At 39.4% G+C, this 26,570-nt stretch overlaps 2 protein-coding genes across 2 annotated transcripts in view; one reads left to right on the forward strand and one right to left on the reverse strand.

Moving 5' to 3' along the window:
• The first annotated feature begins 3,363 nt into the window (after positions 1-3,363).
• FAM237A (family with sequence similarity 237 member A) lies at positions 3,364-8,475 on the forward strand. Its single transcript, XM_038585102.1, has 2 exons — positions 3,364-3,789; positions 7,800-8,475. Exons 1-2 carry the CDS (start codon positions 3,378-3,380, stop codon positions 7,937-7,939), a joined length of 552 nt encoding a protein of 183 aa, XP_038441030.1. The 5' UTR covers positions 3,364-3,377; the 3' UTR covers positions 7,940-8,475.
• Positions 8,476-10,798: 2,323 nt separating this feature from the next.
• Positions 10,799-26,570, reverse strand: part of DYTN (dystrotelin) — a gene marked incomplete at its 5' end in the record, with an annotated part of 53,376 nt that continues 37,604 nt past the window's right edge. Inside the window, 4 exons of the mRNA XM_038585902.1 lie at positions 10,799-10,995; positions 17,929-18,433; positions 20,693-20,852; positions 23,978-24,048. Of these exons, the coding sequence (XP_038441830.1) occupies positions 10,892-10,995; positions 17,929-18,433; positions 20,693-20,852; positions 23,978-24,048 (840 nt within the window). The remainder of the gene's footprint in view (positions 10,996-17,928; positions 18,434-20,692; positions 20,853-23,977; positions 24,049-26,570) is intronic.

Raw genomic sequence — 26,570 nt, forward strand, 5'->3', positions numbered from 1 at the left:
ACCTATTATCTTTCCCGCCATCTTTAGGGCATAATTAGAAGCAGGCATTAGCATGCTCAGTTCACAAATTCAGAGACTGAAGTACATTCCATCAGGCTTCAGAGCAGGAGAAAAAGCCCAGAATCCCTCAGGAATCCTCTTTGGAGCTTGCTTTCTTTCTTTCTTTCTTTTTCTTAAGATTTTATTTATTTATTAATGAGAGACACAGAGAGAGAGCTAGAGACACAGGCAGAGGGAGAAACAGGCTTCCTGCAGGGAACCGATGTGGGACTCGATCCCAGGACCCCAGGGATCAGGCCCTGAGTGGAAGGCAGATGCTCAATCGCTGAGCCACCCAGGCATTTCTGGAGCTGTATTTCTATCTCTTGGGTAGCTGGTCAGTTCTTGTCTTCAGTAAATCTTGCTATAAGCCTGGGTTCCTTTCTGTGCCCCTCTGAAAGGTAACCATGGATACTACTGAGCTGGCACAAAAGCCTTCAGTTAGAGACCACAAGTGGTTTTTAGGACACTTAGAGGGTTTTAAGGTGAGGGGCAAACCTCGGAAACACTTGCAAAGGTAGGACTTTCGCCTTACGACCCCAGGCTGGGTGTGTTTTCAGTTGAGGTTGATGCTAATGCTTAGCAGAGCCCTGGAGTCTTGACAGCCTCACACTGAGATATTAACTAGCTGTGAGTGGAAAACCAAAAGGGATTCCCAGGCAGAAAGCAGGGACCAGCCTGTGAATCTGGAGCAGTGGGCTCCATCACACAAGTGATGCCAGTAACAGTCCAGGCTACCGAGGGGATCCAGGCCACAGAGCCTGGAGGTAATGGGGTTTCCTGTCTCCAGACAGGGGGAACTTCCAGCATCCCCATGTCCCTCCCTCCCTCCGTCCTTGCCCCAAGTGCATTCTTCTCCTCCCAGCCCAGGACTGCAGGCAGACCGGAGAAGTTCACACCCAGATCTCTTTAAGAGTCTCCCTATTTCCTCTGAGCCCTGTCCGACCTCTGTCCCAGCGCCCAAGTGCCTCCCGACCCCAAGAGACCCGGGGCTTCCCTCTTTATCCTCAAACAAGGCATGCCTGTGGGGTGGGGATCTGGCAGCCCCACTCGCTCCCAGACTGGCGGAGCTGGGTCCCAACTTTCCAGTTCCTGCGGGCGCGTGGCGGGAAGTCAAACCGCATAGACTCGGTTCCACCGGGTGGAAGGCAGGTGCGCGCCGGGGTCAGTGAGGGCGTGTGGCGCGGAGCCTGCTGGCCACCTGAAGTGAGATCTCCAGGGGAGGGAGCGGGGCGGAGGGGGCCGGAGACGGACTTGGGGGCGAGAGGTGGCGGCAGTTCCCGGCGCTTTGACGTAGACTTGGAGAGGCGCCGAGCACTCCCACTGCTTAAGAGGCACCGTAGCCTTCAGGACGCCGGGGTGGGGACCGTCACTCGCTCGGGGAGCAGCCTGAGCTTTTCCTCCTCACACACTCCAGGGAACCCAGGGAGGGTTGAGCAGGTAAGTGCAAAGGGGTGCTCTCCTGCGACCTGGGAGTTCTGAGGCTCAGGGTAAGGGAAGTACTGGAGCGCAAAGGGCACGCACAGCCGGTCCTCGGCAGCTCCGCACTGAAGAGGGGGAGGCCGTTGAACCAGGTGTGGGATCGGGACGCAGCGAGCCCAACGCTGGGCTCCTAGCAGGGCGCACGGAGAACCCCGGGACCGAGGCACTTGCAGGCTCCGGGAAGAGTGTCCTGCCTGAGAAGGGAACCTATAGGAGCCGACCTGAGTGCTGTGGTGGGAGCAGACGGGGCGTCCTGCACCGCACTGACTTCAGCACCCTGGACAGCGTCCCGCCCTCCGTCTTCCTGTAACTCAGCGCTTGACACTTGGACTTGCCACCTAAGGATAAACAGCCTTTGGGGCAACTCAACTTCGATATTTTAGTTCAGAAGAGGACATATTGAATATAAGTTTGTTCAGGGAGAAATCCTGTGTAAGTGATCTGGAAATTTTTTTAAATAACCTGTATCTCAACATGCCTCTTCCAAATAGGAACCTGCATGCTCAAAGGCGTTTCTGAAATACTGATTTAAGGGTCTCAATATGCTCTGCTGCTGTGCAGAAGAGAAAGATTCAATCTTATGGTGCTATCCTTAAATGTTCCATATAGACGTATTCCCATGAGCTGTGCCTTGCTTGCCTTCGTGATATTCACATCTAAAAGGTTTGGAAATATAAGATAAAACTAAAAGTGAGCTGTATATGACCTCCTGTTTTTTCTTTATGTTAGAATTGTGTGAGTGTGATATATATTCTGTGTAGTTTTAAAGGTCAGATAAGCTTTTTCTCCTGGGATAAAAAGAAAATTCAGATTAGTATTATTTTAAGGACATTATTTCTCATTGCACCTGTCTGAAGTGTAACATAAGAATTTCAAAGTGGTATATAGTTAAATTTTTTAAGATTTGTTTATTTATTTATTTATTTATTTATTTGAAAAAGAGAGAGAGTGGGGGAGAGGGGCAAAGGGAGAAAATCTTCAAGCAGACTCCATGCTGAATGGAGCCCCTGGGGCTTGATTGACCTCATGACTCATGTGATCATGACCTGAGGTGAAACAAAGAGAGGCCCAACCAACCTACTGAGCCACCTAAGTGCTCCTATATGGTTTACTTTTATTGCAGCAGGCTTTGAGAGCCAGAAAAGTTGAATGAGAGGCAAATGTTTTCATTAAAATTCTTAAGATTCATAGCAAGAAGAAAGAAATGGTAAAACATTATCTTTATGAAAGTTATATCAGAATTGTAGAGTAGTTTATGTGCTGACAAAATGTCAATTGACTCTACTCTAATGGATTGAATATATGCTCTTTGGTTCCCATACTTTTAGTATCTAAATAAACATAAACCTTATGTTTATGTTTATTTACAACATTTTATAATTTTTATGCTTTTTAAAAATTGAAAGTCACCCCAAATAAGAAAACATCTAAGGATGAAATATATTAAAATTCTTAATTGCATGGGAGTCCTGGATTAGAATAGGTAGGCTAAACTATGATATTATAGAATAATTAAAGTCATGCAGTAAGACTTTAAATTTTCACTGTATATTCTTTTAAACTCTGTTCCTCTGTACTAGGGAAAACAAATTCACTTACTCATTTCCTAAAGGAACATGTCTTAGAAATTAATACTTTCTAATCTAAATATCTTGGTTTCATAGTACCTGGTGTGGCAATGACCCATTTTAGGTAGAATGGGACTCATGGGAGATACGGTGTAAGAATTTTCCTAGGGACAATGGCGTATTTCCCTTGCTGGCACAAAGGTTTTTAAAAGCATGATTATTTTCATTATTGAGTGGAGCTCAAGTAAGGATTTGTAAGATATTTCCATTCTATTCAGTTTCAGCCCCATGGCCAATCCTGGGAACAGAAGAGGGATCTACTGCCCCTTGACCCTTACCTGCTCCCTGCTCATTGTGGGAATGTGCTGTGTCTCTCCTTTCTTCTGTCATAGCCAGACAGACCTGCTGGCTCTTAACCAAGCTGATCCTCAGTGCTGGGAATCTTCTTCAGTGCTCCTCCTGGAAATGCGGAAGCCTCGAATTTCTAACACTGTTTCAGGTTTCTGGGATTTTATGATCTACCTGAAGTCATCTGAGAACTTGAAGCATGGAGCACTGTTTTGGGATCTGGCCCAACTCTTCTGGGACATCTATGTGGACTGTGTCCTCTCCAGGAACCATGGCTTAGGAAGGAGGCAATTGGCTGGGAAGGAAGAAAAGATTTCCGCAGTGCATCCACAGCACACAGGGAGAAAACAAGGTGGTCAATTCTAGGTCCCATGTCTTTCAAAATGGTCAATCAAGTATGAATGTGCCCAATTGTGAGGAAGAGGGAAATGGTTTTAGGGGAATTCATTGCCACATATATTCCTCTCAGGGGTGAATTCAAGAGCACAGAAGTCATAGGAAGATAGCACTTCCTTTTGTATTTTATGGTAGCTGTCTATATCATTATATTGTCTTCATTCTCATACTTCATGTAAATACCAGCAAGGAAGAATAAAAAGACAAGTAAGAAAAAGCATGATTCCCAAAATACAACACAAAAGTATAAAGTGATTAGCCTGAATATTAGGGGTCATAACCTGTCTTTAACATGCTATGGACTTGGGAAGATTTGAATGTAAGTCTGGGGAATATTCACAACACACAAGCTTTTATCTCCTTTAAATAGAATAAAATATGGCTTCCATGTAAATGGAGGGGCTCCTTGCAATGTACCTAGCTGGTGAAATAAAAGGCAGAAAAATTGGCTGGCTTGCAGATTCACTCCTTGTTGCTTTTTGAACAAATGTCAAATATGTAATTAACTTTCAGCAAGCTGAGTGATTAATTTTTAGTAATTTGGAAATTCCGACAAATTTAGAGATTCTCAGTGGTGCGAATATTATATTCAAAATCAGTCTTCTCTGGGGGCACTAGAAGAAATATCCTTTATAGAATTAGAATTAGAGCAAATGAGCCCCTGTGAGTAAGCTGAGAAATAGATAACTTAGCTCTATTCATATTGTTTTTATTCCTTTTTAAATGTTGTTTCAACCAATGAGCTTCCAATCCTTGCAACAAAGGCTGTTTGGGTGATAATAACTCTTGGAATTACTTATGCAACAGTGAAAAACTGAGGCATAACTAATTTTTACATTTATATCCCTATAATTTCTCTACTGGAATAATACTTAACAGTAATAGTTCTAGATCAACCGTTTCCCAAGATATTGTAGAGCCTTTATATATCTACTTTGTTTTAACCTCAATAGCTAAAAATCCTCATGGTTTGCTGATCCATTAAACCAGATAATCCATTGCTGTTATTTATAGATAAATTTACTATTTTGGCAAGTGTTATTGTAACTTAAACCAATTTCCATTTTTAGAGGAAATATTCTTTTACCAGCTTAGCTACTAAAGAAATACAAAGTAAGTGTCTTTCAATGTTGGTTACCAATATTTAAAAAACTGTTTTAAACAGAGGCTGTTTAGACATCAGTATCAATAGAATTGGATATTTTCTTCACTTGTGGTATAGAACTCTTTCTTCCATTCTTATCATATTTAGTTGTCATTCTCAAATCACTACCCATATTTATTGGGGCTTTTTAAAGGTATTTTGCACTCATTTTAAATTACTAAAGTATCTATAGACTAAATGAAAATAATAATAATTGTGTTCAGGTGAATATGAAAACAATTATATACACACATAAGGTCTTTCTCTAAAACAGCTTTCAGTTGGCTTGCTTGCAATGTGGCTATCAGAATAGTTTGAAGCTACATGTAATTTTTTGAGCATATTTAAGCATAGAATTTCTTCTTCTTTTAAAAAAAATAGTAGATTTATTTTCAGTTTTGGAAGGCGCTTTCTTTCTTCTTGCTACAGAGTTGCTGTTGACTCAGCTGGTTTGCAAACTTTAGCCAGAGCAGCTATGTAGCAGGAGGGAATATTTTACTTTATTGAAGTTATTTTAATGTTTGACATAAACAGTTGTTTGCAGATCAGGAAACAAGACTTTCCATTTAGATTGTATAATCACAGTCAGAGAGGGTCTTGGGTCAAGGAGACACCATGTCTAAAAGTTAAATAGTTGCTGGAACACTGAGTTTCATCTCAAGAGGCTTGATTAAATCTCTAGTGGTTCAACTGGGCTCTGGATGTACCTGCACAGATTCTCCACTAATTTTTTCTATTGTTCATAAGGGATTAATCTACTACCAGGTTGGGATGGGGTGAGGGTGAAGAGATGTTTGTCTCTATAGTTCTTGGGGATATCGAATCACCAGAGCAGAAGGAAAGAACTAATGTGTCTATATAACTTGCAAAAAGATTTTTGTTATTTTTATATCCTCAAATTTAAATAGTTTAAATGCACTTGAGAAATGTTGCTGCGAATCATGCTTTGTTAAAAACATTAAACTCCTATATGTATGTTAATATATCATATTTGTCAATATTGGGCCAACAAATAATGAAAACAAGAGATATCAAATAGCTATGTAACTTAAGTCAACTTAATTAACTGATTTAGCTTTCAGTTTCTTCATCTGAAAAAGAGGGGTGAGGAAAGAATTAGATGGCCCACAAAGTCTCCATTCTCCATTCTCCATTCTAGTGTTCTGTGATTCTACAAAAGGGGAATTTATGGAAGGCATGTATTTAACTATGGATAGAGTCTGGAAGAGCTTTACCTCAAGGACAGCTTGAACTGGGTGATGACTTGGATACTGTAGTTGTTTCTAACAATGCTCAGCAGGAACAGAAGGCATCCAGAAAAGAGAATTCCAAAAATTCTGAGGGCTAGAGATATCATCACTTGAGGAAAGACTCAAAAGATCATTGTTATTTAGTCTAAAAAGATATGAGTCAAGGGCTGAATGCTGAAATATCCAGAAAGTGTGAAGATGGTGTAACCCAGCTTAACCAATAAATTACCATGGATCATGTCAAGGCAGAGAGAAATAATGAGTTATTAATTGATTTAGGAAAAGAGTAGGCTGATTAACTTTCAAATAGGAATAATAGAGTTAAGTTTAACTCATGGTTAGTAAGAACTTCAATGCAAATAAAGGGATTTTGACATCCTTGCTTGCATACAAAAATAATGGCCTTTTTCTGCAACAAACCTTGCTCTGCCAATGAGAAAAACAGAAAAACCTGTCTGCCTGAGACTGGCAGTTTGTGTGTTCTAGGAAGATTGTGAGTCTTTGCATTGCTCATGATGAGGAAATTAAAATTTAGATTTATAATATGATGATATTTGCCGTTGGTGTCTAGCTGGCAAATGTTTGTGCTTATTTTTTAAACCCTAAGCATTAGAGAAAACAATGCTTCAGGAATATATATAATTGGTTTTACAAATGCTTGATTTTTTACTTTACTGGTTCCAAGAAATTTCCTAGTAACATCTTCAGAAATTTCTCATCTAGAAATCTATCCTGAGGAAACATTCAGAGATGTGGCCAACAATGCAGGACAAGGATCTTCACTGGAATACTGTTTATAACAACAGAAAACTTGGAAATGATTGAAATGTAATGGTTAATGAAATTATGGTCTGAAGTGTATACGCATAAAGCTTTAACATAAAAAATTGTATAATGACCATTTTTACTTTTTTAATCAGAAAAACATCTTAGTACATACACATTCATTAACAAGGAAATACATTTATTACAATTTACTTAATTTATGTTATTTAAACTGCAAAGGACACATAAGCACAGATTTGCATACACACTCCTGCAACAAATTTATAGAGACTTTTGATAAGGACAGAAACAACGAACTTTATTTTTTATTTTTAAAGATTTGAGAGAGACAGAAAGGGTGTGAGAGTCGAGGAAGAGGCAGGGGGAGAGAATCTTCAAGCAGATTCCCTGCAGAGTGCAGAGCCCAAGGCAGGGCCCCAGCCCAGGACCCATGAGATCATGACCTGAATGGAAACCAAAAGTCAGATGCTCAACTCATGAGCCACCCAGGAACCCCAACAAACTTTCTTTTAAAACCAATTTATTGGGATCCCTGGGTGGCGCAGTGGTTTGGCGCCTGCCTTTGGCCCGGGTGCGATCCTGGGATCTGGGATTGAATCCCACGTCGGGCTCCCGGTGCATGAAGCCTGCTTCTCCCTCTGCCTGTGTCTCTGCCTCTCTCTCTCTGTGTGTGTGACTATCATAAATAAATAAAAATTAAAAAAAAATAAAACCAATTTATTGACATTTAAGTGACCTGAGAATAATCTGGTGCTCTAACAATGAGTTACTTTTCTCTACTTTCAGGTGCATATTCTCAGCAACTAAGAACACCTTTCCTAAAGAAGAAAGAGTTGATTGAAGGTTTGATAAGCATGCATTTGCACAAGAGTGGGTCTAAGTTCATTGGAAAAGTCACCAGTGGCCTGGAAATAAAGAGAAAATAAATCTAACTTCAGAGCTATCTCACATCTTGGAATTTAAAAAAAAAAACACGTTTTTCTTGACTATTGATCATTTGTTTACTTGAAATGATGGGAATGTTCAGAGATAAATCATCAGCCACATTCTGAGTACTTAACTTAAGGTTTCATTCTAACATGTTCCTTCAAATGGTAGCTTTAATGCCCGACCATCCCACTGTCAGAGAGAGTTAAAATAGCTTTCAAAGAGGACCAGGGGATTGGACAAATCAGATTGTTTGTATTCATTCTGATAAATTGTTCTGGGATGCTGGATATTGTTAATGAACAAAACGGCCATACATTGAACTTGAATACACTGCATGACTTCCAAGCCATTAGCCATTGCTTATGTACAGGCATAAAAGGAACTATACTTATTAATTATCACTTAATAACTCTGTAATACCTAAATCTTGTTTGAAAGGATATTTTTGAATACTATATAAAACAGACAGCAAACAAAAAAAATGCACAAAAATAGCAAGTAAAGCATTCTTCTAATGGAAACAAAATTAATAAAAGCTCTGGACCTCAAGTAACATTACTGGAGTCTCTTTATTTCAACCTTTGATGTTACCATCACTGATAATCTAAACTCTAATAAAATAGCAGTAAGTATAAGTATTTTCCAATTAGCATATTTTCTATTTTATTAAATATTAAAGTTCTGTAAGTGGTCAGTTACATTTTGCATGCAAAGCAAACAAAAAGTAAAATGAACAGCATTATAATGAAAGAATCCATTAAAAGTTTTTCCCTGAAAAATGAACAGACCTGATGAGGTTCACAGCAGAGAAATCCATTGAGCAAACATATTTGAGATCCAGACACAATGCGACTTTTTTTATCTCTAATTACTTCATCTTTCCAATTGTTCTATCACAACCAATACTTGACAACCAATTTGAATCTCAGATATGTTGGCAATTCACTTGCTTTTTCCAGACCTAAAGGAAGCGTCAGTAAATGTTTTTTCACTGGAGGTTGAGGGGTCTCCTTAAACTAAAAACCTCATCTAAAGGTTATCAGAAGACACAGCTGCATTTGAGAATTAACCAAGTCCTAAAAACAGGGGAAATGAGTCTGGGGAAGGAACTTGGGAAGGGGAACCAGCCTCAGCTTGGGTAGGAGAAGGGCACATTAAAAGCTGCCACATTACATTTCTACATGGACTCATGGTTCTACTTTCATGCCACTTTCTCTAATATCTTTCATCACATTCTTAAAAAAACATCATGTAAACTTATTATTTCTTATAAATCATGGAAGAAATGCTACTCTTGCCACTCTTGCTTATAGAAAAGCCTGCCCTTTGCTCCTCCCACACCTGGGTAGTATACAACAGGGCCTGCCAATTTTTTCTATAAAGGTTCAGATAGCAAATATCATATGACTATAGGCCATCTGGTCTCTGTTGAAACTAATAATCAATTCTTCTTTTGTAGAATACAAGTCATCATAGACACTATGTGAATGAATGAGCATGGCTGTGTTCTAATAAAACTTTGTTTATGGACAATGAAATTTAAATCCATATCATTTTCAGGTGTCACAACATATTCTCCATTTGACTCTGTCGATCATTTTTTTAAGATGTAATAACCACTCTTAGCTCATAGCTTGGATAAAACAGGCAGTAAGCAGGATTTGGCTTGTGGGGTGTAGCTTGCTGATCAGTGTTTTAGGGGATGCTTATTAAACTTATAAGGAACAAGCGAGATAAAGTGAGAAAGACAGAGAATAAAATTTTAAAAAATCGTAATAGGCCAAAAAGCAAATATTAGCATGAGATTGAACATGGATAACCTAGTCCTAATCCTATTAAATTGGACATCATTTTCTTCTGGAACAGTACTATAAATTACAGATCATATTAAAAGAATTGGTAGCCTCTCTAAATGCAACATGGATTGCACATCAAGATAATATGCAAAACACTAGAATCAGAGCAATATTTATTGAGAGAAAGTATAGAGTATAGGCTCAGAACCCAGGTTGAAATCTCAACTTCATCAACTACTGGCCATGCAACTTTTGGCAAGTTACTGATGCTCTTTGTGCCATAGTTCCTTCATAAAATGAGATCTCTACTTGCTAGTTTTTTCGTGAGGATTAAATGAGTTAGTACTTGTAAGGTGCTTAGAAACTAAGTGCTCTGATAGTCAAAGAATATTAGCTATTACTTGGATGTTATTAAGTTAAGCATCTATACCCCAATCATACACGCAGAGAAAGGGGGCTGGCGGGTACTTTAGCCAAAGTCATTGGATATAGGATTTTAGCAAGAAATATTCATGTTTTCAAAATAAACTTATTTTGAGATAATTATTGATTCATATATAGTTATAAGAAATAATACAGAGACATCCTGTATACCTTTCATCCAGTTTCCCTCAATGGTAGTAACATCTTGCATAATTATAGTACAATAATACAACCAGGAAATTGACATTAGTACAATCCACAAAGTTTATTCAGATTTCACCAGTTTTGCATACACTCGTGTGTGTGTGTGTGTGTGTGTGTGTTTAGTGCTGTGTCAAGCTTGTCCTCCATCAGGAGCATCCAGATAGAAAATTTGGTCATCGATTCAATAATTTAAATAATACTTGAAGAAAACAGTTGCATGAATTCATGTAAATCACACACTTGAATATTAATATTCAAATTAAGAATAGCCCTCTGTTGGAAACTCAGCATACACAGATTTAACTTGGCCTCTTCTTTCCATTTCCTTCCACCACCCCTTCCTCCCAAGGATTTACTCTGAACTGAAGAACTAAGACACATGAGTAGGGAGATTTAAAAATAAAACTTACTTTCTTCACACTTCACACCAAATTACTGAGAGGTAAAAGGCTTAATTCTTTCAGTATAGATTTTGAAAACATGTTTCATTGTCATCCCAAGGAGCCTTTGAACCTGGACTCTTTATCACTTCAAGTTGGACACGGTGATCTGATCAACGAGAGCAGAGAAGGCCCTGCACACCCGCTCAGCTCCACAATACAGGTCCATGTCTACTGAAGATTGCAGGCCTGAAAACAACAAACAGAAGAGTCCTTCAGAGAAAGTGCCTGTAGGTTTTTAAGCTGATCTTGCTAAAACTCTAGCACAGAAACTCTTCCTCCCCAATTCCTGATGAGAATGTCCTTTTTCTACCAGCTGGCAAATAGGATGGCTATTATTTGTCATGATCAATTGCTAATACCACTTGGTTGTGGGTTCTTAAAAGGCCTTCTTCCACGACTCAGAGCACAAATCTGAGTAGCCAGAAAGCCCACTCTAGAGCAGCGGTATTCAAATTCTGGTGTATGTCAGAATCACCTGGAGAGCGTAAAAACAGATTGCTAGCTCCTACCCTAAGAGCTCTGATTCAGTATATATGATGGTTAATTTTATACCTCAGCTTGACTGGCTACTAATGCCCAGATGTTTGGTCAAACTTTATTCTGAGTGTGCTGTGGGGGTGTTTCTGGATGAGATTGATATTTGAATCTACAGACCGACTACAGCGGATCGCCCTCCCTAATGTGGTCGTGCCTCGTCCAATCAGCTGAAGACCTAAGTTAAGCAGAAAAGCTGAGTGAGAGAATTTCTCCTACCTGACTGCCTTGCAGCTGCAACATCAGTTTTCCTCTGCCTGCAGATTTCAACCGAAATATCTTCCTAGGTCTCCAGCCTGCCAGCTTTTGCAATGGAACCACACCCATACGTTCTTCTAAGTTTCCAATTTATTGACAGTAGATCTGGGGACTTGTCATCCTCCATAATCACATGAGCCAATTCCTGAAAATAATGTTTCTTTCCTATCTCTATATTTATATCCTATTGGTTTGGTTTCTTTGGAGATGCCTCATTGATATAGTGTATCAGGGAGGTAGTCCAAGAATTTGCATTTCTGATATGGTCCCAAGTGATTCTGATGCCATTGGTCTAGGGACCACGCTTTGAAAATCTGCGCTGTACAGCTACTGATGAATGCTTTCAGTAGTTCCCTATGATCTATTATAAGAGAGATAGTGTTGTAGAAAGATCTACAGCGTGGCAGTTATCAACCAAAAGTTTGATATGCATAATATTTAACCTAAGAATTATATTTCTAGAAAATGATGCTACAGGGATCCCTGGGTGGCGCAGCGGTTTAGCGCCTGCCTTTGGCCCAGGGCGCGATCCTGGAGACCCGGGATCGAATCCCACGTCAGGCTCCCGGTGCATGGAGCCTGCTTCTCCCTCTGCCTGTGTCTCTGCCTCTCTCTCTCTCTCTGTGTGTGACTATCATAAATAAATAAAAATAAAAAAAAATAAAAAATTAAATTAAATTAAAAAAAAAAGAAAATGATGCTACAAATATATTCATATATGAGTACAAAGATATAGATCATAAAGACATTTACCAAACCATTCTTATGGCAATAAAAAATTGGAAGCAACTTAATTATAGATCAGTAAATAAATTATGTCAATTTATACTCTGTGATATTATGCAGCATTTAAAAAATGAAATTGCTCAATGTCTGAGCTATATTGGCAAGTGAAAAAAATCAAAAGTAAGAACAATCTAACTTATGTGGAGAAAGACATCAAAATATACAGAAAAGAGTTGAAAGAAAAATTCACTAAACTGGTAACAGTCATTATCTTTGAGAAAACTGGTGACAAGGAGTGAATGAATCCATTTTTTAAAAATCCTGTACACTTAGGCATAATACTATGAACATGCAGTATAACATTATTTGTGTGATTAATAAAAAATAAAATTGAGGGAAATGAAAACTTGGAAAGACTTATTTTATTGGTTATATACTTTAGGTTCGTGATTTATATAATGGCTTCCTCTGGGCTGTTTTCTGTTGAACATAAGAGGAGAGGATTCGTGGCATTTTAAATGTATCTATTCTCCAATATTGTTCCAGAACTACAAGAACCTTGAATAAATAATATTTTATTGCCTGAATAAAGAAAACCTTGTCCAGAGGCAAACTTATTTTAGGATATTCTGCTTCTCAGCACACAATGATAAAAACTTAAAATACAGCAATAAAGAAATAGGAAAGCAATAATCCATTTCATTCATAGGAAGTTTTTCTTATTATTTGGCTGTTTTCTTTTTAGCTTCAGTCTCTTGCAATGTTAAAAAAGCCAAAGATATACATTCACCTATAGCTCCTAGCATGATGCCTGGCATACACCTGAGATTCCATTTATATAGAGACTGAATTAAGGTAAAGCACAAATGGTAGCCTCATGAGATGTTAGAAATACCTGTGCAATCGACAGTCCAAAGGAAATAAAAATGGGAAAATAATTCACTTCAATGTAATTAAAAATCTATCCGAATGAATCTCTGAATGAATCAGGGATGTGAGAGGAGGCTACCAGAATGATGGATATAGTGATTAAAAAGTATTAGGTTATCTAGTCTAGTACTACTCTGCTGGGAAATGGAAAGGCTGAGTCTGTGTCTTCCTTACAACAGTAATTAATTAAGCAAACCCATATGTATTGGGTATCTACTGTGTACTAAGACTTCTCCTGTGAGCTCCAGATTGTGTACGTTGATGGGTGCTCTGATATATTGGATGTTTCTCAGGAAACTCACACTTAATGTGATCAAAACAGAACTCTTGATGTGTCGCCCCCTATCTCAGGTCTCCTCATTACAATAAATATATCCCTGTTCCCCGGGGGCCAAGCCACTACCACATCTTGCCTAGATTACAACAGGCTTTTACCTGGTCTCTTTGCTCACTTCCCTTCTCCAAACCATTCTCCACGTGTCACTAGAGTATCTTTTTTTTTTTTTTTTTTTTTAATGCTAGAGTATCTTAAAAATGTAATGCGCCCCTTTCAAAATGAACACCCAGCATCTAGCACATAATAAGTGCTGGAGAAATATTTGTGGAATTAATAAATGAGTGAATGAATGATGAATCAATTAGAAATTTTTTTCTACCTTCATGGAGCTTAGTTGCTGGAAGTCTGTATCTTCTTTCATTGAGAGCAAAGGCTTCTACTTTTTCATACATACTTATTTTTGAGAGAGAAACAGAGACAGAGAAAGATTCAACAAGATTTCAGTACACACCCCCAGGATCCACAGGCAATATTTGAGAAGACTACTTTCTTAAATAAGTGAGCTAAAGAGACACTGTTGTACTTCTCTCTCCTGAGCTTCCACTGCTCTTTATTTTCTTAGAATTTGCTCAAGTTCAAGCTTCATTTTCTGATTATTTATACTAATAATTTTGATGATGGTTTCACGTGAAGAAGAAAGGAACAGGAATAACCCTCCCACATCTACTCTCTGGCCTTCCCTTCTCATCCTTAAAATTGGTGAACAGGTGACCAAGAGTGATGGGAGACAAGCTGGGAAAAGGATTTCAGAGATACACAGGAAATTTCACTTACAAATGGGCTGGAAATAATTTAATGAGAAAATAAAACTAGACAATTATGTCTTTTGTGTGTGTGTCACCACAGAAGAAAATAGTGTTAGACACTTTCAAGTTGACTTCTTTTCCTGCAAGGAAAGCAAATTGTTTGCTACTGATTTGCAACCCAACATTTGGAATTCAAAGAGGTTTGGGGAACCTCTCCTACATACTTTCTATTAAACTCTCATAGTCTCATGAAATCCTGTTTTCTTAGCCTGATACTGAATGACTCTGTTCAGTAAATGTCTACAACGGCCTACAAACTGACCATTAGGCTTGTTATTTTGGTCTAATTAAGCTTTTAATCTAAAGTTCATTTTAATGTCCAAAATGGATTAACTCTTAGCAAAACCCCCATTAGAAAGGATAGTCAGCTACAGTGAGACAGAGAAACCAATGAGACCCTGTGAAGGAAAATGCTTGATTTTTTTTCCCCCTTTGCTTCTTTTCCTGCTTCTCTTCTTGCTAGGATCTGAACCCCCACCCTATACATGCCTTATGATATGTTCTCCTTGTAAGGGACAAAGAGATAATGAAATCTTTAGGGTCTTCCAGCACAATCAATGGTATCTAAGGAATGACAGAGCAAAGCCATCATGTGCTTATTCCAGACCACTGATGCTAGATATCTTGATGCCAAGACCTCCTGGCTCCAGGAGATTAACATAGATCCTATGCTTAAAAGCATTGAGGAGGGGTGCCTGGGTGGCTCAGCCAGTTAAGCATCTGCCGTCAGCTCAAGTCATGATCCCAGGGTCCTGGGATTGAACCCTGAGCCAGGGTTCTGGGATAGAGCCCCAAGCCCTGAAACCCCACAGTGGGCTCCCTGCTAATCAGGAAGTCTGCTTCTCCCACTCCCTGCCCCTACTCATGCTCTCTCTCTCATTCAGTCTCTCTCAAATCAGTAAATAAAAAATTTTTTTAAAAGGCATTATAGAAACAAGGCTGATAAAAAAAATAAGACTGGAAATTTAAATCTTATCAATTAGCTTTTGCTGAGTCATCACAAAGTATACACTACTATAATAACAAAAAGGGAAAGTATGAACCTTCTTGCTAACATCATAAGCACTTTTGTATGATAATGCATACTTCAGCAGCAGCATTTCAACAGTTTTATTTAAATTTTAAGTGGAAGATTTAAAGTGGAAATTAAGTAATTTGGGGGGACTTATTTTTTGCATCTTCTACAAGATTGGACAATACTAATTGCATCTTTATACATTATGGCATCATCTAAATGTAGAAATAAGCTTTACCCTTTCATGATTTTCCTTTTAATAATATATTCATGTGTGTATATATAGATATATATTTTTATATATAGATTTTAATAAGGTAATTTAAAATATGTATGAATATTTTAGTTTCAGGTATGCAGCTGCATAAGTGTTAGAACAATGTCTTCCCAATGTATGTAGTAGACCTAGCTTATTAGCAATCCGTAATGTGCAACATAGTCTACTAGATTTGTGAGTGTGGCAAGGGATCAGCAGCTTTTATAAGCTCAGCTGGAGAGACAAATTGAAAAATAAAAATGAAGATGTTAAAGACTAAAAGACTTTTCCAGAATAAAAGTCAAATTTTTATGTGAAATTTTCCTAAGAACTTCAAGTAGATGTTGACTTTGCTTTGAGTACTCATCATGACCTCAAAGAAGTTAAGATAGAAACATGGTGGGTGGAATCTTGTGTCAGTCTCAGAATCAGGCACAAGGAGTCCTGTCTTTGTCTCAGGCAGTTTGAGCGTGCTTCTGGCATCTTTGTGATCTTGTCTTCTCTATTACAAGGATTGTAACTCCAACTCTTCACAGTAGAGATTTTTAGAATCACCAAATAATTACGTCATTGACTCAGCTCTGCCAACTTTAATATATGACTGACGTTATGATGTCCTGATTTTACAGCTCCTCAACTGTTATGGGCTGCATTGTGTTTCCCTCCCTAAATTCACATGTGGAAGTCCTCTCCCCCATACCTCAGAATGTGAATATATTTGGAATAGATTCTTTTAAAAGTTAATTAAATTAAAATGAAGTGCTGTGGGTGGGTCCTAATCCAATGTGAATAGTGTCTATAAAATGAGTAAATTTAATCGCTTCTCAGCTTCTTGGCTAAGATCAAGTGTAAAAAGAGCACATTTGGATAGGGGAAGCCACAGAGGGACATTTTGATCTCAGACTTCTAGCCTTCAGGAGAAAATTAATGAGAAAATGTGAGAAAGTTAATTTGTGATGTTTAAGCTACCCAACCTATAGTAGGTACTTTGTTACATCAGCTCTAGCAAACTCATCTGTCAATTCAGAAATATTTTGAGAAGGCTTCTAATTCAGAACTACATGAGAATGTTATTCTTTGTTTTATTGCGAATCCTTAGATGATCCCTTGAACATAAAAGATCTTAGGCTTCTAAAAGACATGGATATAGGCATATAGGTATATAAAGGTAACAAAACACTGTAAGACAATGTCAGTCCAAAACAGAAGAAATAACTATAGCTTAAAAATATTTTTAAAAAGAGCCTTCGGGGATCCCTGGGTGGCGCAGTGGTTTGGCGCCTGCCTTTGGCCCAGGGCGCGATCCTGGAGACCCGGGATCGAATCCCACGTCGGGCTTCCGGTGCATGGAGCCTGCTTCTCCCTCTGCCTGTGTCTCTGCCTCTCCCTCTTTCTCTCTCTGTGACTATCATAAATAAATAAAAATTAAAAAAAAAAAAAATAAAAAAAAAAAAAAATAAAAAGAGCCTTCGGAATTTATCAATGAGCCCTAACTTATGAAGAATATGGTGATGATAATGATGGTAGAAACTTACATTACATTATAGAAACTTAATCATTAAAAAAAGAAACTTAATCAATGATCCTCTAGGAAGAGCATCATTTATTATCCTCATTTTTAAGTGGTAATATCAGGTTGCTCAGTTATATCTGTAGTAGTACTATTGATCATAACTGCAATAACAAAATTATCTAATATTTGTTATTTATATTTTATAATTTAAAATTTCATAATGTAAATGCTCTATAATTTAGATTTCACATAAATACTTGTTTTTTTTGTCTTTTAGCTTTGACATCTCATTTTTATTTTTTGTTTTTGTTTCTCCAGTTCAGCTTATAATAGCTGCTGATTTTTAAAATATTTGTAGTTACTTACTATTCTTGAATGCTTGGATTGTGCCAGGTGCTATAGTAAACTCTCTTATGGTCTATCACATTTAATGCTCACAAAAACCCTGTGAATCGGGCATGGCTCTACATCTATTCAGAGATGGCTACTTATGTCCAAAAGGTTCACAACTCTGACTGCTACTCACTAGATGAATTGTAGCTGTTGGGATAATACTGTAAAATCAAGTATTTAGGGGCACTTGGGGCTGAGCCCTGTGTAGGGCTCTGTGCTCACCATGGAGTCAGCTTGAGGGTCCTCTCTTTCTCTCCCTCCTTCTGCCCCTTCCCCACCTAAAAACTCAGGGTTTAAATGGCAGCCTGAATCCCAGGCCATCACTCTCTCCATTGATTGGGAAAATCTTACCTGGTGGCATTTCTAGAGTGAAGGCATCTGTAAGTTTTGACAATAGTTCTTGCAGTTCCTCTCCCTCTACCTCATCCTTTCCCTGCTGGATGTTAACCATGTCTTTCATTTCTGTTGCCAGAGCAGGACCATTGATTTCAGCAGGAACAATTTGGGGAGTGTCTTGCAGCAGTCCTCCCTGGGAACCCGGAGGGGAGCTAAAGACTTCCTTTGAGGTCTTTTGTGCTTGGCTTTGTGCCCTGGTGCTTTGTGTTGACTTCAGCTGCAAAACCGCCTCCAGTGATTCTGAGTTTGGTAGACCATGCTCTGCATTTGGTAGACTTTGGTGACTTCTGTCATTCATGGTTGGGTAAGCAAGAGGTTCCCATTCTGAATGATCCTCAGTGGCATTCAAGACCTGTGAAGAATCTCCTCCCCTCCGAAACCTTTCACCCTTTCCATGGTCACCCTTGGAAATCATATTTTGACAGGAAGAAGATGAAGGATGGAGTGGCTGTAACACTGCCTGGATAAAGAAAACTTTATGAAGAAATCAACATTTATCTTACCTTTTTTCATAAATGCATTAAGTTTCCATCTTCTAGTAGGAAATTTTAATGCAAGATTTTTTTCCTTCTCCTTTCTAAATCCATTATTATGACTTTGTTTTATGCTGTGAATTCAATGTCCATATAAAACTATCCACAAAAAGTACAACAGCTCAGATTCTAAAATATCACAGGGAGTAATCATGAGGAATCTGGGGAAATTCTAGGTCCTAAAGGTTCAAGTTCTAAAAATATCACAAGGCATTTCTGAGAACATCAGCATATATTGAATTGGTAGCTAAATTGTATTACAATAAACATGTTCATAATGATCCACTTAGGTAGGAATGTTGGGGATGGCTTTTATAATAATTCATAGGTATAAAGTCTAGGGGCTATGCTCCCCACAAAGCACAATTCCTGAAGTGTGGTCCACAGACTCCTGGAAATCCCTAAGACCTTTTTAGAGGTCTGCAAGGTCAATTATTTTCGCAATGATACTTAGATGTTATTCGTCTGCTCACTGTGTTGACATTTGTCTGGATTGGGACAAAGTCAAAAATAAGTAAGGCTAAAGCTATTGGTGCCTTAGTATAAATCAAGGCAGCACCGGACAGGGCTAGTAGCCATGGTATTCTCTACCATCATGTCCTTGCAGCTCAAAGCACCAACCAAGCAAATGACAACAAAAAACAGTTCCACTTAAGAATATCCTTGATGGTGTAACAAAAACTCTTAATTTGCCTAATTATAACATATCTTTTCAACATTGTGTATGATGAAAGGGGAGGTGTGTAAAGTACTTCTAATGTCATTGAAACAGAAAAGTTGCCTTTTGCGTGAAAGAACCACTTGCAGAATGTTATTCAGATGTGGTTGTTTGGCAAATATTTTCTCAAAAACGAGTGAAGTGAGACTGTCACAGTAAGGAAACAATTAACGATATGTATTGCCAGTTTTAACAGTTGAGCTTTTGACCAAACATCAGAATTCTTAAAAACTTGCATCCACTACCATGTACATAGTCTTAAAGACTTACCCAATGAGGTTAATGGTGATATTAATGAATGTGATTTTTGCGGGGGGGATGGATATTTTATAATGAGCTTTAGGAAGTCTGGCATAGCTCAGTGAACTTCCAAATTACCGGTGTATCATGTTGCAAAATCATGCAGGGATAGAAGATTCAAAGAGCACAACAGAACATTGTATTTTAATGAAACAGAGTGTGAGGTAGATGTCAGATACAATGCTGCAACTACCTTTTAAGGAACAAGCACCTATTATGTTTTGGTGTACTACCAAAAAAAAAAAAAAAAAAAGATGCCACTCTTCTTTTTTTTAGAAATATATACTTACTGGGGCAGTCCGGGTGGCCCAGCGGTTTAGTGCTGCCTTCAGCCCAGGGCCTGATCCTGGAGACCCAGGATCGAGTCCCATGTCAGGCTCCCTGCATGGAACCTGCTTCTCCCTCTCTGCCTCTCTCTCTCTCTCTCTCTCTCTTTTTCTCCTTCTCTGTGTGTCTCTCATGAATAAATAAATAAAATATTTTAAAATATATATATATATATAGTTACTGCTTAAAATTGTTTCATATATAGTGTGTTGATTCCATTTTTAAATTAATAAACTTTTGAGCCTCTTCTCACTTTTAATTTTGACCATGGTAAAGAGGAATAGATATAAACTCAAAAGCTCCTTGGGATCCTCAAAATTTTTTAAGAATGTAAAAAAGGATGTAGAGACCAAGAGGCTAAGAATCAATGCTATAAAGGACTGCTTGGCTCTAGGTCTATAGTTTCTTTTTTTTTTTTTTTTAAAGATTTCTGTATTTATTCATGAGAGACACACACACACAGAGGCAGAGACATAGGCAGAGGGAGAAGCAGGCTCCTCAGGAGCCCGAAGTAGTACTCGATCCCGGATCCCGGGATCACGACCTGAGCCAAGGCAGCCGCCCAACCGCTGAGCCACCCAGTCATCCCACAGATCTATAGTTTCTAAATGGCACCAAATCTGTGCCATCAATTCTTCTAACAGCGCTGCCTTCAGGAAGGGGAAGGGTGTAGTCTGCAGGATGAAAGGGAGAGGTGAAGAGGGTAAAGAGAGAAGAGGGAAAGAGAAGAGGCTGATGTATGTGAGACGAGAAGCTTCAGGATGAAGTCCTCTCACAGCCAGAGGATTTGCGGTCAGATTTCTGGATGGCCCAGGTGGCCAGGGTCCCCCACATTTCATACCTGGAGATCCTGCCCCATCTGCTGTAGCTGGGTCCACAGGCTCTCCTGGTTGGCTGTGAGTTTGTGAATCTTTGTTTCAAATCTGCAACTCTTTTCTTCCTGGGAGGCATATATGGCTCGCAACTTGTCTTTGTATCGGCTTAACTGTTTTTTAAGGAATCTGCAAAGAGGACAGGTTTGAATGAGTTGGAAGGACAAGATGCCAGCACACTAACTGGAGCCCTAGCGAGATGTGCTGTGAGTCCTTTCTGTGGGAGAAGATGCTGGAGAAGCCTGGGCATCCTCTATTATTTAACATTGATCAACACTGCTTGACCGTTCACTGGGCACCGCTGCCCTTCATGTCTCTTACGTATATGATTCCACCAAGAACTTCATTGGCATTAGAGGTGTTCCAGAAAACTCATCATGCATGTTTTGGATTACCTTCACTAGCGACTTAAATTTGAATATTGACTTTATTTAGTATCCTTTTGTCTGGAATCGTTCCATTTAGAATGACGGGATACATGTCATGACTAAACACCTAACACCTGACCAGGATAGGAAAGGAACAATGAAGTGGGCAGTACATGAATTGTGAGTCTGTTTTGGCTTCTCTTCCTAAGTCTAGTTGTTTATTGGTTTAAGAATGAACCAAGCAGTCAGAGCAATTCTTTTAAAACATAAATTTTAAAAAACTCAGCCAACCAACCAACTAAATAAAAATAAATGAAAAAATAAAACATAAACCAAATATAAATAAATATAATAAAACATAAACCCGATCATGTCACTCCGCTGCTCAAAACTCTCCAACGGTCTCCCACCTTGTGTAGAATAAGCCAAAGTTCTTCAGAGGCAGACGTGGCCCAACAGTTGGCCAAGACTCCCTTTCCTCTTTCACTTGCTGTCTGCCTCCTCTTGCTCACTCACTGCCCTGCAGCCACACAGAGCTCTTGGCTACTCTGAACACACCAGGCCTGTCCTCCCCTGGGAGTCTGCTTTTTTGGCACCTCTGCCTGAAATGCTCTTTCCCCAGGTTGTTGCTCTCCTTACCTCTCACATCCTTCAAGTCGTCTCTCACTATCATATTTATTTTGTTTATTTTTAAAAGATTTTATTTATTTATCCATGAGAGACAGAGAGAGAGAGGCAGAGACATAGACAGAGGGAGAAGCGGGCTCCATGCAGGGAGCCCAATGTGGGTCTCAATCCCAGGACCCTGGGATCATCACTTTAGACAAAGGCAGACACTCAACCACTGAGCCACAGAGGCCCCCACACTATCTTACTTTCAACGAGGCCATCTCTGATTTCTCTACTTAAAACTGCAAACCAGGACCCCCAACCTCGCCTCCAGCACCTCCCTTTTCCTTCCCTACTTTGTTTTAGTCTCCATGGCTTTTTGCCATGTCTAATTGCTACAGAGTTTGATATGATCTGAGATTTTGGATTTGGTCTCCAGCCTTCAAACCTCTGGACAGTCACATTATATGACATATGACATATTTTACTTAGTATTTTACTTACATGTTACTTACTCTATCACTTAATAATGGCTTATTGCCTCTTTATTCTGGCAACTTTTTCCTTCTATTTTGCCTGTTGCCAAATGCCCTCAGGCCCAGGCCTAAAATAGTCCTTGTTATAGAGTATGCATACAATTAAAATTGGCTGAGTAAATTGTTACTTATTCTTTAGTCAGTGTGGTTAGCATATTTGTGGATTTGTGGAAATTAGGTCGTTGGTGGGAAGTGCAACAAGATTTATCAGTATTAGAACCTTTGAAATTCTTCCATTGAAAGTGACGGTCGCTTCAGGGACTATTGACATTTTAACAAGATGAAGGCTCCCACCCCATAAGCCCCGATGTCTTCCCAAAGTCTTGCAGTTTTCAGTGTACAAGCCTTTCTCCTCCTTGGTGCAGTCTCATTATTTTGTTCTTTTTGATGCTACTGAGAATGGAGTCATTTTCTTAATTTCCTTTCTGAGTGTTCATTGTTGGTACACAGAAAGGCTACCAATCTTTCTATGTTCATTTTGTGTCCCCTAGTGATGTCCCTCATTAGCTCTAACAGTTCTGGTGGAGCCTCTAGGGTTTCCTGTTTCTAGAACCGTGTCTTCTGCAAATAGGGACAGTTTGACTTTCCCCTTACATGTGTGTATGCCTTTTCTTTTCCTTGTCTGTTTCCTACCATAGGACTTCCAGGGCTAAGAGGGGACTTCCTTGTCTTGTTCCTGCTCTTAGGGGAGACAATTTCAGGTCTTCATCACAGAGTACGATGTCAGCGACAGGCCTTCCTACACGGACTTTATTCTGTTGATGGATATTTCCTCAAAACCCAGTATAGTATGCTTTTTATGTTGTGTTTTTTCAAATGCTTTTTCTGCCACTATTGAGATGACCATAGGGTTTTTGTCCTTTCTCTTGTCAATGTGATGGATCACGTTGACTGATTGCCAGAGAGGAAGAGGGTGGGAGATGGGCAAAATAGATGAATATTAGGAGCTATAAGCATGTGGTTCTCAAATATATAAGCCACAGAAATTGAGAAAGTACAGCCTAGACAATGGAGTCAGTACTACTGTAACTTTGTATGGGAACAGAAGGTGACTACACTTCTCATGGGGAGAGCTGAGTAACGTACAAAATGGAGTCACTAAGTTGTAGCCCTGTAACTAGTGTAACATTGTATGTTGACTATACTTCAATAAATACTAATAGGGTTTTCTGATAGAAAAAAAAAAAGAACTTTTGAAATTCCTAAATCACTTTCGAAGAGGTCTTGGAATTTAGTTTGGGCTCCCTCCCAAAGTGGGCATCTCTGAAGGAGAGCCCACAAACTTCCAGGCAGTCATACTCAAGTGAAATGAGAGTCTGACTCTAAAATCCTTGATCATAATTGCAGTTTCAAATATATCTTTATGATGGATTTTTCAGAAAGGAGTCAGCCCAGGGATTCGATAGCAGACTGCAAAGATATATTCTCAGATAGTTTTCTAGACAGTGTTGTGCTTATCATGACCACCAGTGATGTATCAGTTTCTTTTTCCCATGCTGTCCCCCAACCTTAATATAATTAACCAGATGATTTATTATGCTTAACTACTCAAATAGAGCCAAAGCCCCCTTTTACCACCCTATCAGGCTTACAATTTCTCTGTTTAAGGAATTTCTTCTAAAAAAAAAAAAAAAAAAAAGCATGGTGTTATCTTTGCAGAGATTGTTCCCATAAAAGCAAAGGGAAATGCTTTTGGTTTGTCTCTGCTGTCAGTGTTTGTGCAGTCACACGTGGGGCCCACCTTCTTTCCTTCTGGAGCGCATTAATGGACTCATGAGTTCTCCACGGGACATTCCTGATGCTGACCACAGTCTAAAGCAAGAAATACAGAAAATAAGGCTTTGGCTTTTGATGTGAATTTAAGCCACATTCCTAAAAATTCACCATAGGACCATGATAATTCCATATATAAATTACATATGTAATATATATTAGTTACATATATATTATATATATAATACAATATTTCAAAAAGTGAGTAGTGTTTGGATTTAGGCTCAGATACAAGGATGCAGATGTTCACATTCTCACGATACGGTTTCATGATCTCATTTCTACATGACGCTCTTCTTTAAAAGGATTTCAACATAAACAAGATTTTTAGGTTTAAAAACTAAGTTACAATGTCCTTTGCCTGAGTTAGGTTGCTGCCCCGAAAACCTCCCTCCCCAAAGGCATCTATGAAAAGCAGCAGGATCACTTTCTTCTCCTTGGTTCAAGAAATCTTTCCCTTCAGGGTGCCTGGGTGGCTCAGTCGGTTGAGCTTCCACCTTTGGCTCAGGTCTTGATCCCAGGGCCCTGGGACTGAGCCCGCTATCAAACCCCGTGTCAGGCTCCCTGATTAATGGGGAATCTGTTTCTCCCTCTCCCTCTGCTCCTCTCCCTGCTTGTGCACTCTTTCTCAAATAAATAAATAAATAAATAAATCTCCCCCCCCCTTTTATTAAAGAAATCTTTCCCTTCTGTCCACCACCTTCTACTTAAACTTTCTCAGCTTTCCATTGCTTTCCACGTGGATGTGTACTGAGAGTCATGGCTTCTCTTTGAAGTCAGCAAGGCTCTTTAAATCAATAGTGATCAGCTCAGCTCTCACTTAGGGTTTTCCCACTGAACCTTGACTCTCTCCTCATATCACATTCTGCTCCCTACATGGCACCCTAGTGCAAGTCCTGACCTGACCCAGCCTGGCCCAGCTCCTGGGGCACCGTGTACTGGCCCTTGGCTCCCACATGTCTGAATAGGAGATTGGATCTCATTACTCTACATTTATAAGCAGCTGCGGCTACACTCTGTGGCCTTATCTCCTTCCTGCAAAAGATCTGAAGAGGGGCTGGCCACCTTGGAAACATTCGCCTGCAGGAACAGCCTGAAAAAGGAAGAGGGAAGGGCAGGAAGAAGATGGTGAACTACAAAGTCACACTCGGTGTGTGTGTGAGTGTGTGTGTGTGTGTGTGTGCTCTGTGGCCCTTTGGAATTACCTGGGCCTGCCTGCCTCTTCACTCAAATGCTCAAACAGCTTCCAATGCCTAGCATAGTCTTTGAATGAGTGAACTTTTTTTTTAATTTATTTAAATTCAATTAATTGAGACGCCTGGGTGGCTCAGTGGTTGAGCATCTACCTTCAGTATGGGTGTGATCCCGGGGTCCTGGGATCGAGTCCCACATTGGGCTCCTGCGAGGAGCCTGCTTCTCCCTCTGTCTGTGTCTCTACCTCTCTCTCTCTGTGTCTCATGAATAAATAAATAAAATCTTTTAAAAACCCTCAATTAATTAATATATAATGTATCATTGGTTTCCGGGGTAGAGGTCAGTGATTCATCAGTCTTATTTAACACTCAGTGCTCATTATATCATATGCCCTCCTTAATGTCCATCACCCAGTTATTCATAGGAAACAAACAGGATTGCTGGAAGGGATGGGGTAACTGGGTGATAAATATTATATTATTATGTGGCACCTATTGTTCTGCAGTTGAGAAGCATTTCAGGTTAGACGTATGGGCCTGCCTGGTGCATCCATATAATAGGTCCTATGGTTCATTTTGTCATTTTCAAATGAAGGATGTTAGGCTGTTTCCAGTTTTTCAAAAGTACAGGCAATGCTACAGCGGACAAAGCTGTACATGCCTCCTTAAGCAGGAATGTGTGTGCAAAGTTCTCAGGTATCAAGTTTATTTTTTTTAAAGATTTTATTTATTTATTCATAAGAGACACACAGAGAGAGAGAGAGAGAGAGAGAGAGAGAGGTAGAGACACAGGCAGAGGGAGAAGCAGGCTCCATGGAGGGAGCCGACGTGGGACTCCATCCGGGTACTCCAGGACCAGGCCCTGGACTGAAGGCAAGTGCTAAACGCTGAGCCACCCAGGGATCCCCAGGTGTCAAGTTTAATAGATACTAGCCGTTTGCCCAGTTTGGGCCTACACACGCACACATGTGCACGCACACATACGCATATATGAAAATGCACAGATACATCTCAAACCAACGCGAAGATCTCCCCCAAAAAGATTACCTCCGAGGAAGTAGGAACCCGACCTGGGTTGGGAATCATTGTTGAAAAGACTTTTTACCTTTACCTGCAACATTTTAACTGTTTAAAAGGCAAACAGATTCAGGTCTTATTTGCATAATTAAAAAAATTTTTTTAAATCAAAGGAAGAAATGTACTGCATGAATAAGATAGGTGTAGCAATTAACAAACACCAAAGAGGTGAGATAGAATGAAAGGAGAGTGGGGTAAAGGAGAGAAACCCAAACAGCAGAACCTCTGTTAAATTTCCTCCTTGGAAAAGTAGAAACGTTAAGGTGGAAAAATGGGTGAATTGTGGAAAGG

Source organism: Canis lupus, chromosome 37 (assembly GCF_011100685.1).
Source record: "Canis lupus familiaris isolate Mischka breed German Shepherd chromosome 37, alternate assembly UU_Cfam_GSD_1.0, whole genome shotgun sequence".
Classification (NCBI taxonomy): domain Eukaryota; kingdom Metazoa; phylum Chordata; class Mammalia; order Carnivora; family Canidae; genus Canis; species Canis lupus.